Source organism: Dunckerocampus dactyliophorus, chromosome 12 (genome assembly GCF_027744805.1).
Source record: "Dunckerocampus dactyliophorus isolate RoL2022-P2 chromosome 12, RoL_Ddac_1.1, whole genome shotgun sequence".
Taxonomy (NCBI): domain Eukaryota; kingdom Metazoa; phylum Chordata; class Actinopteri; order Syngnathiformes; family Syngnathidae; genus Dunckerocampus; species Dunckerocampus dactyliophorus.
Window position 1 is genome coordinate 26,398,979 of NC_072830.1, and position 15,734 is coordinate 26,414,712.

Below are 15,734 nucleotides of genomic sequence, written 5' to 3' on the forward strand. Positions count from 1 at the left end.
GAACTAAACTTGGTGTGCATGCATTAAAATTTCCCTCCAATGCATAACCTTCTGCACGCTACACTCCTCCATGCTCTTCCACTTCCTCCTTGCTGCCGAGTGTGTTTTTACATGCAAAAGACCCACGCCGAGCGCTTATCAAATGCCACATTTGCCACCTTGTGGCCGTTTTTATGGCTTAAAATAAATATGCATCTTCGGGATCAGGCATTCGGATTTATAAAAACTTATAAATACGTATTTGGTATGCGTGGTATGCATGTTTGACTTACAGGTTGTACATTGAGTGCGAGGTGATCTTACTCCTTCATGGTCACCACAACTATGTTCTCCACAAGCAAAAAAAAAATGCAGCGATTTGGGGAACGCCGCATATCGTATCATCAAAAAAATCGTGCGTCAGGTTGTGACCTAGGCTAACGATTAAGGATGAGATTAATGCGAGCTTTGGTGTTCAACTTGGTGTACAACTTTGCAGCTAACAAAACTTCTTCATGGTAGGTGTGATACAGGTGGGTACCCCCGTGGCTCCAGAGGTCACCGTGCGTCTCAACCTGACAGTGAAGGCTAGCAGCTGCGTGGAACCAGGCAGCAGTTTTAGCGACCCTCAGTGCTCTGGCAAAGGCAAATGTGTCACACAGCTCTCTGAGGTAAGACATTGACAATGTAATAGCACCTGTGTGTTTGTTTAGATTCTCATTTAGATTCTCTTAATCGGAATGGTATTGACACCGGTGTACAGTTTTCGGTAGTAATTGGTTCCAAAAGGTCCAGCGAAAACTTAAACATACAAAAACCGAAGCAATTTTTCCCATAAGAAATAATGTAAACCTAATGAATCCATTCCAGACACCCAAAGGTTTGAACAACAAATAAGTTGAAGTTGCAGAAAACAATGAAAAATAATCAGAAATGACAAAGTAAAGCGATAAATGAACATTCCACATCACATTTACCTTTATTGAAGACTCTTGTTGGCAAAGACAGGGAGGAGCGGAGTTCGCCAAATGAATGAGCCTTACAAGGTCCCGTAGTATTGTGTAGTATTGTGTAAACGGAGTACCGTGAGATTTGGTGTCGTGTGTGTGATCCAAGACAGCTGAATAAACAAGCAATGCTGGGAGTAGTTTGCTCACATATTTATTAATGCTACAAGATCTTTACCAAAAGGTAAAATACAACAACAGTCTCTTACATAATGTACGATAACCGAAACAGAGTACAAAAACAGAGGCAAAATTTGGGACATATTTTTCATCAACTGTCTTGGCTGACATATCTCTTCAACACTGCGTGGAAGTCGGGGACAGTACCTCTGGGTTGGCAGACCGGGGTGGTGGTCCCTCTTTTCAAGAAGAGTGAGGGCGTGTTCCAACTATAGAGGGATCAAACTCCTCACCCTCCCTGGAAAGTCTATCCCGGGGCGCTGGAGAGAAGGAAACGACCGTTCGTCGAACCTCGGCTACAGGAGGTGCAATGTGGTTTTCGTCCTGGTCGCGGAACACTGGATCATCAGCTCTGCACTCTGGATGGATGGATGGACTTTTTTATCAAAAACTGAATCATCCCAAATCTGGGTAGTTCAAAAACCGAGGTTTGACTGTAAATGAATATTGTTAATAAGCTGCAAAGTTTCAATGTGCTTCTAAACAACGGCGGCCATCAAACACACTGGATGGATGCTGTAACAGAAGCAGTGTTATCAGAACTGGACATCACTGATTTAATCAAAAACCAGCACCAAATACTTTTATTCATGGTGGAAACCTGCACCATCGTTTTGGTCCAAAACCTTTCACCTAAACCCACCAAGAGTACTGTATAAAAATACAAATCTTTAGTGCTTTAAACGCAACTTCCAACGTCTTTTCGCAGAGCACCTTCTTTTGTGAATGTGATGATGGCTACACCGGAATCTTCTGTGAGGAATTTGATGCCTGCCACCACCGCCCTTGTCGTAACAATGGCACCTGCACCGATCTTAGGCAGGGCGGGGAAGGACGCAACTTCACGTGTACCTGTCAACCAGGTGTGTGTGTTTATCAGAACTCCTGTGGTTAGCATGTGTAACACCATCATCACATTAAAGATGAATGTCGGAGAGAAAACACTGGTTGGCCATCACTTCTCATCAAAATCCTAACAAGATCTTCTTGACAGCTTCTGTGTTGTTCCACAAATGACTGCCAACTGTTACTGAAATGCAGATAGAACATTTATATCATTTCTGCTGTATTTACACAATAATCCAAGCATTGGATTGTTCACCCATTCATTGGCAACGTGAGCTGTGATTTGAGAATGTTAACTGAGTTCAGAAAAACAAGATATCTGGAGATAACGGGAAGAGTTTATGGACTTTGGATCAGCACAACTGCCTCAAATGAGCTCATATCAAGGTTGTAATTTGAATATCTTATAATTTACAGCTCGCATACAGTATAGATTTACTGTCCTCTGAAAGTAATTCAACACACAGCCTTTATTGTCTAAATAGCTGGGAAGACAAGGAGTGCACCTCGCAGTGAACATGTCCAAATTGCATCTAAAGTAAATATTTAGTGAGAGCACCGTTGTTATCTAGCACTGCCTTAATCCTCTTGGGGATAGAATTCAGCAGAGCGGCACAGTTTGTCACTTTGTGGCACTCGTTACCTTGCCCTCCGACACCTTCCGCTTGGGATGTCCCTCAGGTGTTCAATAGAGGTTCAGGTCTGGAGACATACTTGCCACACCTTCACCTTCCTCTGCAAGGCTCTGGTCATCTTGGAGGTGTGTTTGGAAAACTGCCATGCGGCCCAGGAAGGGGATTGTGCTCTGCTTCACAATGTCACAGTACTTGTTAGAATTTATGTTTATCCTTTGCTGGCAGCACTCATGCAGCCCTCAAACATGACGCTACCACCATCATGCTTGACTGCAGGCAAGACACTCGGTACTCACTTGTGTTGCCTTCTGTTTAGACAATATTGGCCGTGTGCTGACCCTTTTTCAGTGGATAGTAAATATGCAGTATACTGCTCTACACGCTGTATGCTGACTACTCTAAACTATATCCATGTTTCATTGTATTATTCATATTAAAATTGTTGCTGAAATGTGAGGGGTGTGCAGTAGATACCCGCCGTGGGGTTATGGTCTGGGAACAGTAACGAATGGCAAAAAAACCTGAATAATTTATCTGCCTCTTCCGATTTCTAATCAATATTTGCAATAGAAGTGACTAATGTAATTCTTAAATTAGATTCATCTGCAGAATCCCCCAACCCTCCTCTCATCTACTAATGAATGATCATTCAAGACGATCGATGAACATATGGAACCGGAGTTGCGATGCAACTATGGTGCATTCAAGGACTGCTGAACAAACGCTTGATGAAAAAAACCTTATTAGTGAAACATAAAGATGCTAAAATTGTAGATGTAATGCTGTACATTGTACCTGTATTGTCAAGTATTTATAAAATATCACCAATTTGGCATGAGTGGGATGCGTTTTTTGGAGACAAAAAATAAAAATCCAAAAATATTTTGGGACCAAAAATATGCAAATTTGCGGGGCCCTGAATGGTGGACTGCAAATGTAAGGGGATCCACGATACTCACTTTTGTGGTCTTCTTGCACCAGTACCCTTTGGTCAGTGGGTACTTTTCTTCTATTTGAGGCTTCAACACACCGTGTGGCAATTTGATTGCGTTGTGTCTCTGTTAGGTTATGAGGGGGACCGCTGCCAGTTGCCGGTGAACCACTGCCTCTCACAGCCCTGTGAGAATGGAGCCACCTGCTCCAGCAGCCTGGCTGGGCCCATGTGCTACTGTCCTGAAGGTGAGATGTGACATTTGGCTTGCTGAAATGTGTGTTTGTCGGGGAAAAAGGGCCAAGGCCAAGTGGTTTTAAGAAAAGGACCACTTCAGGGTCTGACCGGCAAATTGCCATCAAATTGCCATCATTTCACCTGAATGCTGAACAATGTGTGTCTCGTTGTGATGGGTTACATGGAGGGTTTCTAACAATAAATGGCATCTTCGTCTTAATTTTACAAGAGTGACATATAAAAGCACAAAGAAACCTATCAGTTAAAATAGTGCAGGTTGTCAGAGTGTGTTTTTTTTTATGATGCCCTGCAGTTCTAAGTGATCGTGCGCCACATCTGTGCCACAGAGACGCTTAATTTAAACCTCCCTCTTTGATTCTAATTAGGTTTTATAGCCTCAACGACCTGTATCAGACTCTCTGAGGAAATCTGTGTCCGCAAAACTTCTGTCGAAACAGCAGTTCTCAAGAACGTGCTGCGACGTGATTAATGCACAACTCATGAATGGGAAGCAGACATTCAAACCCTTCATGAAATGACAATGGAGTTATGCATGTAAAATGTATTCATATAAAACTCAGAGCCGGTTTCGTCTGAGCTAACACCTACGTAAGTGCACTGTAACATCTCACTTGCATAACCTCCGGCAGCAGGCAGAAAACAAATTGTCAGAGCGAAAAGGACTTATTAATTTATAGCTTGTTTCCAGAGGACCGCTCTGAGAAACACGCGATCATCTCTTTCGTGCCCAGACCATTTTTGTCTTTGCCTTTTCATACACATGTGATGAATTTAAAATCATCCACATACACATCATTTCATTTAGCTTGAGGACAATTTGATTAGTTTTTGCTTTTAGATGGTTTAAAACGGTTAAGCAGGGGACTGTTAACCACCATTCATTCATCCATTATTCATGTGGTTTTAGAACCATGACAATAATGTTCTGTTCTATTAATCATTCAACCTTCATACAGTAGAGATGTTAACTTATTCATGCCAAAATATGCTAATTGTATACATTTTATTATATATATATATACTGTATATATATATATATATATATATATATATATATATATATATATATATATATATATATATATATATATAATGTACTGTTGCCTGCTAGTGCAAGTCTGTTTTGTTCCTGCATTAAACCTTTCAGCGTGAAGTGCTTGGAAAGATCACAAGGCAGCTTAGTTTAGCGGAGCACGCCAGTCTCAGGCTGTATGAGTTGTCCTTTAGTGCTTCTTAATATAACAGAGCGATTTTAGGACGACCGCTGACTTCGTGCAAGTTGTGTGTAAAATAAGGACGATAGCCACGGCTGCTAGGGGCACTCAGCTGGCTAGCTCACTTAGCAACAGTCAAAACACGTTTTCAACACGCACCACACTTCCGGCCTTCAAAATAAGAGCGACGCTCATCCTGTCTAATAGTGGTAACAAAATAAGGGTGTCATAACAAAAATTGCTTTCATTAATCAAGACAAGTTTGGGTCACTGAGTACGAAAATGATGTTTAAAAATGCTCATTAGCTCTTGTTTTAAAGATACACCACCCCTGTGGAATACCATATGCCCACATTTGGCAATGAAGGTACCTCACAAGAAGTGCCAAGTTGAATCTTCCTAATCTTGTGACTGTATGCACATGAAGTGTATGGAGACATAATCACATAGTGTATTACTCCCTACACTGTACTCCGTTACTATGTAATAAAGAACATCGCATATCTTTAAGATTGTGTCTAGTAAGATTTTTCCATGGTCATATTCTTGTTCAGCAGGCCAAAATTGACCCAGGGTGATATGTTTTATCGCAGAAGCAGACATTTTTTTAACATTTGTACACCAGTGTAATTGCTCTTTAAACAAGCTAAAATGCGTTTTCTCCGACTACTCGATTAATTGAAGTAATTTTCAGTAGAATAGTTGATTACTGAAATATTCGATAGCTACAGCACCTAATACAAATGTGAAGGTAGAAGGAGTCCAACCATACCAGAAACATTAAACTTCATAAACATTTTCTACGTTATTTATTTCCCTTGTATCACACAGGAGCCAAATTGTGTGCTGGTATGATGACTGCCTCCAGTCAGCTATATTTAAACCGTTAACTTCCTTTAATGCAGGCTGGTTTGTTTGCCAGCAGCAGGAAGACACACTCTTGCAGGACCCGCCTGCACTCTTGTCACAGTGCGTGCCGTGGCTTTTTCGTCTGATGTGCAACCTCCAAATTAAGAACGACGTAGAGGGAACTTGATCTCAAGGTGATGAGAAAATAGCTCACTCGGATCAAAGACAGTTAACAGAGGAGAGCGAGAGACGAAGACGCTTTATGCAAGAGCTTGTGTAAGTGTGCGAGTGGGCTGCGTGCTTGTCAGCTCACAGAAATAAGAGAAAGGAGAGCCAGGGCAATCGTTTGTGAGGGTGACACGCGGTACGAGAGAAAAAGAGACAAAAATGGAGGTTAAGATGGCTGTCAAGAAAGAGAGACCATCCCTTGAACGCTGCAAATTGTTCCTGCTCACGTGTTGGCGGATGGTAAATGTCCCCCACACATGGTAAATTACAGACGTAAAGATCAATAGATGCATGAAAGAGGAATGGCTTCATTAGCTCAATGGAGTGTGTACCCCAGAGAAGCCGGTGTAAAGGTTTACGATGGCCTAACCATAAATCACTGCACACGTTGTGTCACGTTGCTTGTTGGATGAAGGAGTCACATTGTTCTTCTCACAATCTATTGATTGCTGATGTCCCACTCACGTACATCGAGTACTTTGCCATTCTGTTCACGGCTTACGGTAGATTGATTTTCAACATTCTGACTTTTAGAGTAGGGCCACATGAAATCCATTTGATTTTTTCTCAAATTTTGTTTGATTTTTTCCTAAATTCTGTTTTAATTTTTTTAAATTCCCTTTTTTTGGTTTTACACTTTTTTTTATCATCATAGATTGCATATTTTTTGTGTCAGTGAATAAAATGAACAAAAATCCTTACATTTATTGACAAAAAACCCCAAAGACGGGTACTATATGTGTCATCAAAATGTTGTAGATTTATAACACCGGTGGTTGTAAATAAACAGGACATTGGACAAGACTTGGGTTTCACACACAATATACGTAGCTTTAAGCTAATTTGTTTCTCTAGTTAATGACAAGTCAGTGATGATGGTGATTTAGATCAGGGCTCACCAACCTTTTTGAAACGCAGCGCTACTTCCTGGGTACTGATTAGGCGTGGGAATCTCTGGCCACCTCCCGATTCGACGCGATTACGATTCAGAGGCCTGCGGCGCGATGATAGAACAATTATTTTTGTGATCAATAGTTTGTCCATTTTTTCACGCATATTTTTTTTCTATATATAATTTCTTTTTCTAAAGTGCACCAGTAGCAGCATGTATCAAATTAACAAACGTCAGCATATTCTGAGAAGTCAGAGTTTATGCTGGTAGCGTTTTACACTCAGGTGCACCACCATAAACTGTCCGGGCGTCACTTCTGCTTTCCGTCTTTTTGTTCCCTTTTTTTTGTTCCGTCAGCATCGATTATTGACATTGATGAATCAATTAATAATCGTCAATGTCCGCACGGCGATACATCTAAGAATCGGTTATTTCTCCCACCCCAAGTACCGATTGATGGGAAGGGCTACCAGTTTGATACACACTTAATCACTTGTCAATTCTGATCATGTGGATTACCTTTATGCTTTCAGTGGTGGGTGACATCCAGCTATGGCCATTTGCTTTGCAGCCAGCAAGGAGCGCAAACTTCTGCCAAGGTTTAAAAGTCACATTGTTGAAGTGTGAAATGTGAAAGTGCATTGACTAAAAACGGCCCGCAGCCACTCTGATCTGCACTCATCTGTGATTCAACATGTTCACTTGTGCCATCACTTCATAACCCTGCATAACTGCAACTTCCTTGACTTTTTTTTTGTTATTTTGGGTTGTTTATTCTGTTTGCTGAAGGCGGTGGATATCAGAAACGTCTACTTTGCCCACCCGTTTCAAGTGACTGTATTGTTATTATGAGTCCTTTTTCGTGGTTATTTTTATTATACATGATGCCGGTTATCATAAGTCGGAGGAAAAGTGAATGCATTTATTATACAACTTATCCAGGTTGGCCGTCCATGTATTTTGTTTGTGTTCTCTTGTAAACCGAGCAGGGGGCAAACATCTGCACAGTGTCACCAAACTGTAATAAGGATTTATTTCTTGCCCTGAGCAGCGTCACAAAGTGATGTGAAGACGGGGATTGGTATCTTGTTGGATGGAGTGGTAGGCGGAATGAGACCTTGCCTTTTACATTCTTGGCAGGTGCAGTTGATGGGTCCATTTAGAACAATTGCTGACAAAATAAAATATTTTTGCATTTCCACATTTTTATTTTCATTTGCACCAAAAGCTAGGCTCGTGTGCTGTCTCGCCCCAACAAGGGTAATCCTGCTTAATGACTCAATATTATTTCTTGTCCTTTTATTGTTTTGTCTATTATGTAGAAATAAACGCTGCTCCAGTTGTGCTTGCACCTCTCACATATGTACCACTAAAATATATATCTATAATTTGCTCTGTCGTTCTTTCTTCCTGCCACCTCCCTAAAACCTCCACACAGGATATCAGGGGGCGACATGTGAGCAGAAGGTGGATCCCTGTGCATCTCGGCCTTGCCACAACAATGGAACCTGCCACCCTCAGGGTCCCAGCCCCCTGGGATTTGCCTGCAGCTGCACATCTGGTTTCACCGGCCCCACTTGCGCCCAGCTGCTAGATTTCTGTGCTTTGAACCCATGTGCCCACGGAGTGTGCCGCAGTGTGGGCAACAGCTACAGGTGTCTTTGTGTCCCGGGTGAGACGTCTCAATGTCACCGTGTAACTTATTCTTCTGATGTGATGCGATGTGACGTGTCCCATCTGCACACAGTAAACTCCAGCTCCTGGTATGATTTACTTGTTTCAAACATGCTCAACAACTTGCATTAAGAAACATCACATTGTTACATTCCGAAAAAGCTAGGCAGAAGCAGACCTTATTTAATCCTACCCCTTCTCCATGTCTATAAACATATCAAGACACCAATATGAGTTCAAATAATGCTACTGTGAAGATGGTGCAGAGTTACGGAAGAGGAAGAAATAAAAGATTCAAACTAAGGATAAAATGAGGTTGAAGTTTAACGAACGTGGAAACAGAATTGTTAATAATAAATAGGAATAAATTAGAATAAGTGGAGACATTGCATAAGACAAGTAAATCAAAATCATTGATAAATAAATTCACACTACAGTAAAAATATTAACTGAATCACACAATTTATAAGTAATTTCTGTACATAAATTGAGGGATAGTCACTTGGCGACAATCAATAAATTAGATGTGCTTCTTAATATTGCTGAATTTGACATAATCTATGTTACTGTGGAGTTGTTGTTGTCGTTTCTCTTCTCAAGTCTTCGTGATTTTGCAGTTGGCGCTCCAAGTGTCTGGAATGTTCCCGTGCTTCTTGAAGTAAAGCCAAAACCTATTCCTAATTCAGGGACTGCAGTCGTTTTTTTCCCCCCAGTTGACCTCGGGTGAGAGGCGGGGTACCTGGACTGGTCGCCAGTCCATCGCAATTTTGAAATAATTGCAATTTCAAAAGCTTTCTTTAAAACTGTGTTACTTTCATGCGGTAAACAGGCATTCACTGTATCGTCCGATTGTACAAATTCTTCACTCCAGTCCTTCTTCTTTCATCTTTTTGTTCTTTTGTCCTTCACGGGCTTTTTCTTCCAGCCATTTACCCCACCTCATTTCTGTGTCATTGTCAGTTGTCTGGTTGCCATGGTGAAGCAATTGCAGTACAAGACTGTGTGTGTGTGTGCGCGTGTGTGAGTTCGTTGGATGTGACTATTTGCTGGCTGAGCAGACACGGCCACACAATCCAATAAGTAGCTCAGCCTAATAAGACATGTCAGACGTCACCGTGCACACAAACACACACGTACACATCAAAATGCCAACTGATGGTTGAGGTACAGTGTGGTGTGTGTGTGTGTGTGTGTGTGTGTGGTTGAGAGGAAGCTGCTGGGGACCTGATATGTGGAAGAATCCCATCTCTCAGCTTCCTGTAATCCATCAGAGAATTCCACGCTGACTCCAGGCTTCGCCACAGAAAGTAGAAAGTCTTAAAAAAGCAATTGACATTTCACTGGCATTTCACTGAAACGACTCATGAGGATCTAACTGGTACCCTTACATGTGTTTTGTGTTCAATGGAGGGAAGCAAAAGTGTGTCACAACCAAAACAACAATGGCAAAATAGCGCTGTTATAGCATTGAGGTTAACAAGATGACTTTGATAAAGTGTTTATGCAGTACACTGCTACTGTGATCAGTGGAGTTACATTATTAACCGTAAATTCCAGTGTATAAGCCACAAGACTACATTTTGAGGAATAAACAGGTTTGTACTTATACTCTATAAGTCAGTCATGTCCATGTCATAAAATGGCATATTGTGGCGCGCATGAGTCCGTGAGGACCAGGCAACGCTTTACTTGACAGGAGCCAATCATGAGCTATGAAAAAACTCATGACGAGCTTGTCAACCCATTGGAAATTGCAGGAGGTCATTACTCAATATAACAGTCTGACTCAAGCAGCTTAACACACAAAAGTTATACCTAATAAATATATAAACATGTACCAATACAAGTTTATAATTAAAAAAACATTTGAAAGTTTTGTTTGAGCAAAGGATTTCATTGTCGGACAAGCAGCATAGAAAATGGTGGATGCTTCTGTCCACCAGAGAGAGACAGTGGAGTCCAGAGTTCAGATAGAGGCTGACATAATTGCAGCTCCCCAATGAAAGCATTGCTCAGACACAATGCATTATGGAAAAACATATTTTTTTATTCTCATTTTAAACTCATATTGGTACATGTTTGTGTATTTCTCAGGTATACCTTTTGAATGTTAAGATGCTGTGTGATGAGTTTAGTGTTGTTTGTAAGTTGACACTGTTAGTCAGACGTGTTATATTGTTACACTGTTTCTATAATGACCTCCTGCGATTTCCATTGGGTTGACAAGCTTGTCGTGAGTGCTCCTGCTAAAGAAAAACCTAACGTTTCCGCACTGACCGACTGACACTTACTGTAATGGCCACGTCCCATCACTTTTGTCCATGTAGTGTATTTAATGAGTTATTCTGTTCTGCGTCCTATTTAGGCTACCATGGTTTATACTGTGAAGAAGAGTACAATGAGTGTTTGTCTGCGCCCTGCCAAAACTACGCCACCTGCCGGGACCTCATCAATGCTTATGAGTGTGTCTGCACACCTCAGTTTGAAGGTATGTCGAGGTATTGTCATTTCATTAAAAAAAGAACCTGTAAACAAAAACTGTGCATGTATGTTTGTGCAGGTAAACACTGTGAAATTTACAAGGACCCGTGTCTGAAAATGAACTGCCTCAATGGAGGCCACTGTGACAGTGCAGAACTCAATGCTTCCTGTGCCTGCCCACCTGGATACACGGGTAAGGAATACTGTCTGGTACTGCTAGCAAGGAATTACTTGACCGATACCTCAGAAATTTGTGAAATATCCAATTCTGAGGGCAGAATTTCCCAAAGAGAGCGTATAGACTTGTGTGGGACATCATGACAAAGTTCTACATGCACAGTCAGACCTACGACTTACGACGGAGTATTAGAGCCACATTGAACAAAAGAAAATTGGAGATTTCGAGAATAAAGTAAATAGACGTATATTTACGTAAATTTATGAGAAAAAAGTCAGAAATTTACGAGAAAAAAATCGTAAATTAACGAGAATAAAGTGGTAAATCTACAAGAAAAAAAGAGAAAAAAACTCATACACATAAGTACCCATAGCTGTCTCAGGCAATGCCTGTTACGACGGAGCATTAAAATCATCTGAGATTTCAATAAAGTACATTTACAAGAATCAAGTCGTACATTTAAGATAAAAAAAACTCGTAACTTTGTTACAGGCATTGCCTGAGACAGCTCTGAAAAGTGGGGGACTGGAGCTATGCTCTGTTTTCCCTGACACGTAATATTCCGACTTCACTCTCGAAAATGTACAACTTTATTCTTGTAATTGTACGACTTTTTTTCTAGTAAATTTACGACTTTCCTGTAAATGTAGGACTTTTTTCGCGTAAATTTACATTTTTTTTCGTAGATTTACAACTTTATTCTTGCAAATTTACGACTTTTTTTCTCGTTAATTTACGACTTTTTTTCTTGTTAATTTACGACTTTTTTCTCGAAATCTCATATTATTTTTAATGTGGCCCTAATACGCTGTCGTAAACACTGGTTGGTTGTGAGTGACTTCTACTGTACCAGTGCTTTCTCTGTATAATTGTGCGTTGTAAAAAAAATGGCTGAGAGTCCTCAAATAAATCACAGTTTTATAGGACGCACAGCTGAGACATTTGGATCAAGAGTAGCTTCTTAACAGCCATGTTTAATGACAGTGCTACACGGTCTATCAATAAGGACCTATTGATCATGTTGAATACAGCAGTGTCAACCAGTGGTGAAGCATTCTTCTGTAGACAAATTAGAATGAGAGACGTCACAGTTAAAGATGCTTTAAATACCATTCATGTGCTTTGAAATAAGAGGAATATACTGTATCTGTTGACCTATCCAGGGGAGCGATGTGAGGTCGACATCAACGAGTGTGAGAGCAACCCTTGTCACCATGGAGGCACTTGTATTGACCAATCACATGGCTTCACCTGTCACTGTCTACCTGGGTGGGTGGGGCCTAACTGTGAAATCCGTAAGTCAGCTTGTCAAAATACTTCTGGTCAAACTTGTGAATCAAAACAGACACTGTGCCCTTTTGCGATGCTATTTGTGTGTCTATACTGTATGTGTGTTCCAGACCTGCAATGGAAGCCACAGCACTCAGAGGAAACTCTGACTAACATGCCCCGCCACTCCCTGTACATCATCATCGGAGCGTTGTGTGTGGCCTTCGTGCTCATGCTCATCATCCTCATTGTGGGCATCTGTCGCATCAGCCGCATCGAGTACCAGGGCTCGTCACGCCACGCCTACCAGGAGTTCTACAACTGCCGCAGCATCGACAGCGAGTTCAGCAACGCCATCGCCTCCATCCGCCATGCCAGGCCAGTGATTGCACTGAAGCCAGTCGGGGTTTGAACTGCAAAAGTGGAACTTAGATAAAGGCTTTATAGTGCCGTGGTTGAAGTATCAAGTCACTGCAGTTGTAACTCAGAGTGGAGCATCTAAGGTTGAATACAATCTGCTGTGGGAAGCTAGTCGACCTCCCATTAAGAATCGGTTTTCCTGTAGAAAAGAGAAAGTGAAAACAGTAACTTTCATGATATGATACATAAGGAGTATGTATAAGGAAGTAGTGTGGGTGTGTTTCCTGACTGCCATACAGGAGTAAAAATAGTATCACTACATTTAAGATAAACATATACAATAATCTCTTGTTTATCGCCGTTATTTGGTTCCAGACGCAACTGTGATAAGTGAATTTCTGCGAAGTAGGATTCCTTATTTATAAATGGAATATTTTTGTAGTTAGACCATTTTACGACATTCTACATACAGTTTTTAGCTTTATTAGAGCCCTCTGGACAAGAAATAACACTCCCTTTTACGCCAGTATCACCCAATATACAGTAGTAGACATAAATAAATAAATAAATAAAGTACATACATACATACATACAAAACTGTGACATATGCTGATGTTTTGCATGATAACATTTGATTGAATTTTCTCTTTGACTTTCAGATTTGGTAAGAAGTCCCGGCCTGCCATGTATGATGCCACTCCCATCAACTATGAAGACTACAGTCCAGATGACAAACCTTTGGTTACGCTGATTAAAACGAAGGATTTGTAAAACATAGCAACATGATGCGCACATGCACATACACACACACGCTTATATAGGAAGTCTGTATGAATGTCAAATTAGAGAACACGGAAAAAAAATCCCCAAGTCCAGTATGTACTCTGTAGTTTAAGGAAACAAATATGGAATTTGATACATCTATTTTCCTGTTAATGTTCACCTTTAAGGCTTTATTGTAGCATAAGAGCAGCACTGACCCAAGTTACTGATGCTGCACGATAGAGCGACGGTTAGTCCGCACCCAACTGTCTGTCTTCAGTCAGGGCCTGCAACTCAGGAGCCCCGATTTGTGAACACAAGCTAATCCGACAGTTGACAGCAAGTTGGCACAGCTGTTGTAGAGATAGGTGTCACTGCGTACGCTGTATATTTTTCTATTTCAACTAAATCCTGCAGTAGGTTGCCTTACTTCTTCATGCATGGTTAGATTTGATGTTCTTTCTGTAATATTTGGAGGCTCTTTAATTGGTTGCTATATTTTCCTGCAGATGTATTACTCTGTCCAGATTGTGCCAAATATTCTGTTGTGGTAAGTAGGATACATGTTTTAAGAATATTAGTCACACAGAATCTAAAGATTTATTTTTTTCCTTTCAGTAAATACGTATCGTCTTTGTTCTTTACATGCAAGTTTCTCATCTGTGTATGAATCGTAAAGAATGTGCATTGGCAAGAGTACTATGAGCCTACCATGCCACTTTATGTACTTTCGTGAACTTTAGGGTAGAAGTTTGGTATGATTGTAATACACAGTTTTATTCAGTGTACTTGTTTCTGTTATACAACACTAACACACTTCGAGTGTCGTTACAGAATAGTTCCTGCATTGGAATGACATGTAGACGGAGAAAAACGACTTGCTTATCATCTGTGTTAAATAATGTAAAGACTGAAGTAAAAACATATCGGTCAAACCTGGTGTCTTCTTTCGTCTCTCACACTTGAAACAAAAGCAAGTTGACCTGAGTAAGAAACAACCACTTTGAATGTTAAATAAATGGCAATCACACTTAGCGTCTGTCTTTTTGCTGTTTGTCCCAAGGTCACACACAGCAGACTGAGCAGAGGTTGGCTGTGTGGGAAAGACCTTTTATGGAGTGTTGGTAATGTGAGCGGCCTCAGTGACCTCAGGCTTTATCCAGATGTTCCCTGTGTAAACATCCCTCAACACAAGACGGGGACTGCAGACGCATGTCACACACAACACTTACGAACATGTCTGTGTCTGCGCACACTCGCTGCACTCTGTTATTAATGGCTTTGACCTTTGCTGATGATCAGAGGCCCTATCCATGACCTTTAACTTCCTGTGTGTGTGTGTGTGTGTGTGTGTGTGAGGGCCCACATTTTAAGATGACTGAAATAAAATGTGCACCTTATCGTGAAAATGTCTGATGCTACATTCACGAACTATATAAAGTATAACAATCAGTTCATTTTTCCAAAAATGCTTATGTTTTAAACATACTTTTAGTTTTGCATGGATTTACTTTGAGTTACCAGAAAAGAGGGTAAAAATTTGGTTAGTTCATGCAGTGTTTCTGGCCTGAAAACCTGTCCAATATTTTCTGTTTGCAAGTGTTGTACAATTTCACTCCTTTTATTACTGATTGAGCTCTGTTCATTGCGTTGCATCTTTCATCATTGTTTTGTTTGTTTCTCATAATATTTCAACTTTTTTTCTGTGTTGTTCATTCAATATTTCAACTTAAAAATTACATTTTTCTCTGAAAAATGTTACCTTATAATAATATTTCGACACTATTCGCGTAAAATCAGTGGTTCTTGTTTATTCCAATTTTTGCTGTTATTAGTTTAATTTTTACAAATTGTGTACATTTGTAAGTTTGATTACATTTTTAGATTGTGCTACGGGCCAATAAAAAATGTCCTCGAATGGATCACTTTGGACAGCCCTGGCCTAAATATTCAGCATTATATATTAATACCAATTTCACAAAATCGCTAAC

At 40.6% G+C, this 15,734-nt stretch overlaps 1 protein-coding gene across 2 annotated transcripts in view; it reads left to right on the forward strand.

The window, feature by feature from the left end:
• dner (delta/notch-like EGF repeat containing) overlaps positions 1-14,678 on the forward strand; it is a 39,127-nt gene extending 24,449 nt beyond the window's left edge. For both annotated transcript variants that reach the window (XM_054793260.1, XM_054793261.1), the window contains exons 5-13: positions 502-650; positions 1,876-2,029; positions 3,713-3,826; positions 8,458-8,691; positions 11,059-11,181; positions 11,254-11,367; positions 12,516-12,647; positions 12,753-12,999; positions 13,641-14,678. In XM_054793260.1, the coding sequence (XP_054649235.1) occupies positions 502-650; positions 1,876-2,029; positions 3,713-3,826; positions 8,458-8,691; positions 11,059-11,181; positions 11,254-11,367; positions 12,516-12,647; positions 12,753-12,999; positions 13,641-13,752 (1,379 nt within the window). In that variant the 3' untranslated portion in view covers positions 13,753-14,678. The remainder of the gene's footprint in view (positions 1-501; positions 651-1,875; positions 2,030-3,712; positions 3,827-8,457; positions 8,692-11,058; positions 11,182-11,253; positions 11,368-12,515; positions 12,648-12,752; positions 13,000-13,640) is intronic.
• Positions 14,679-15,734: the final 1,056 nt, after the last annotated feature.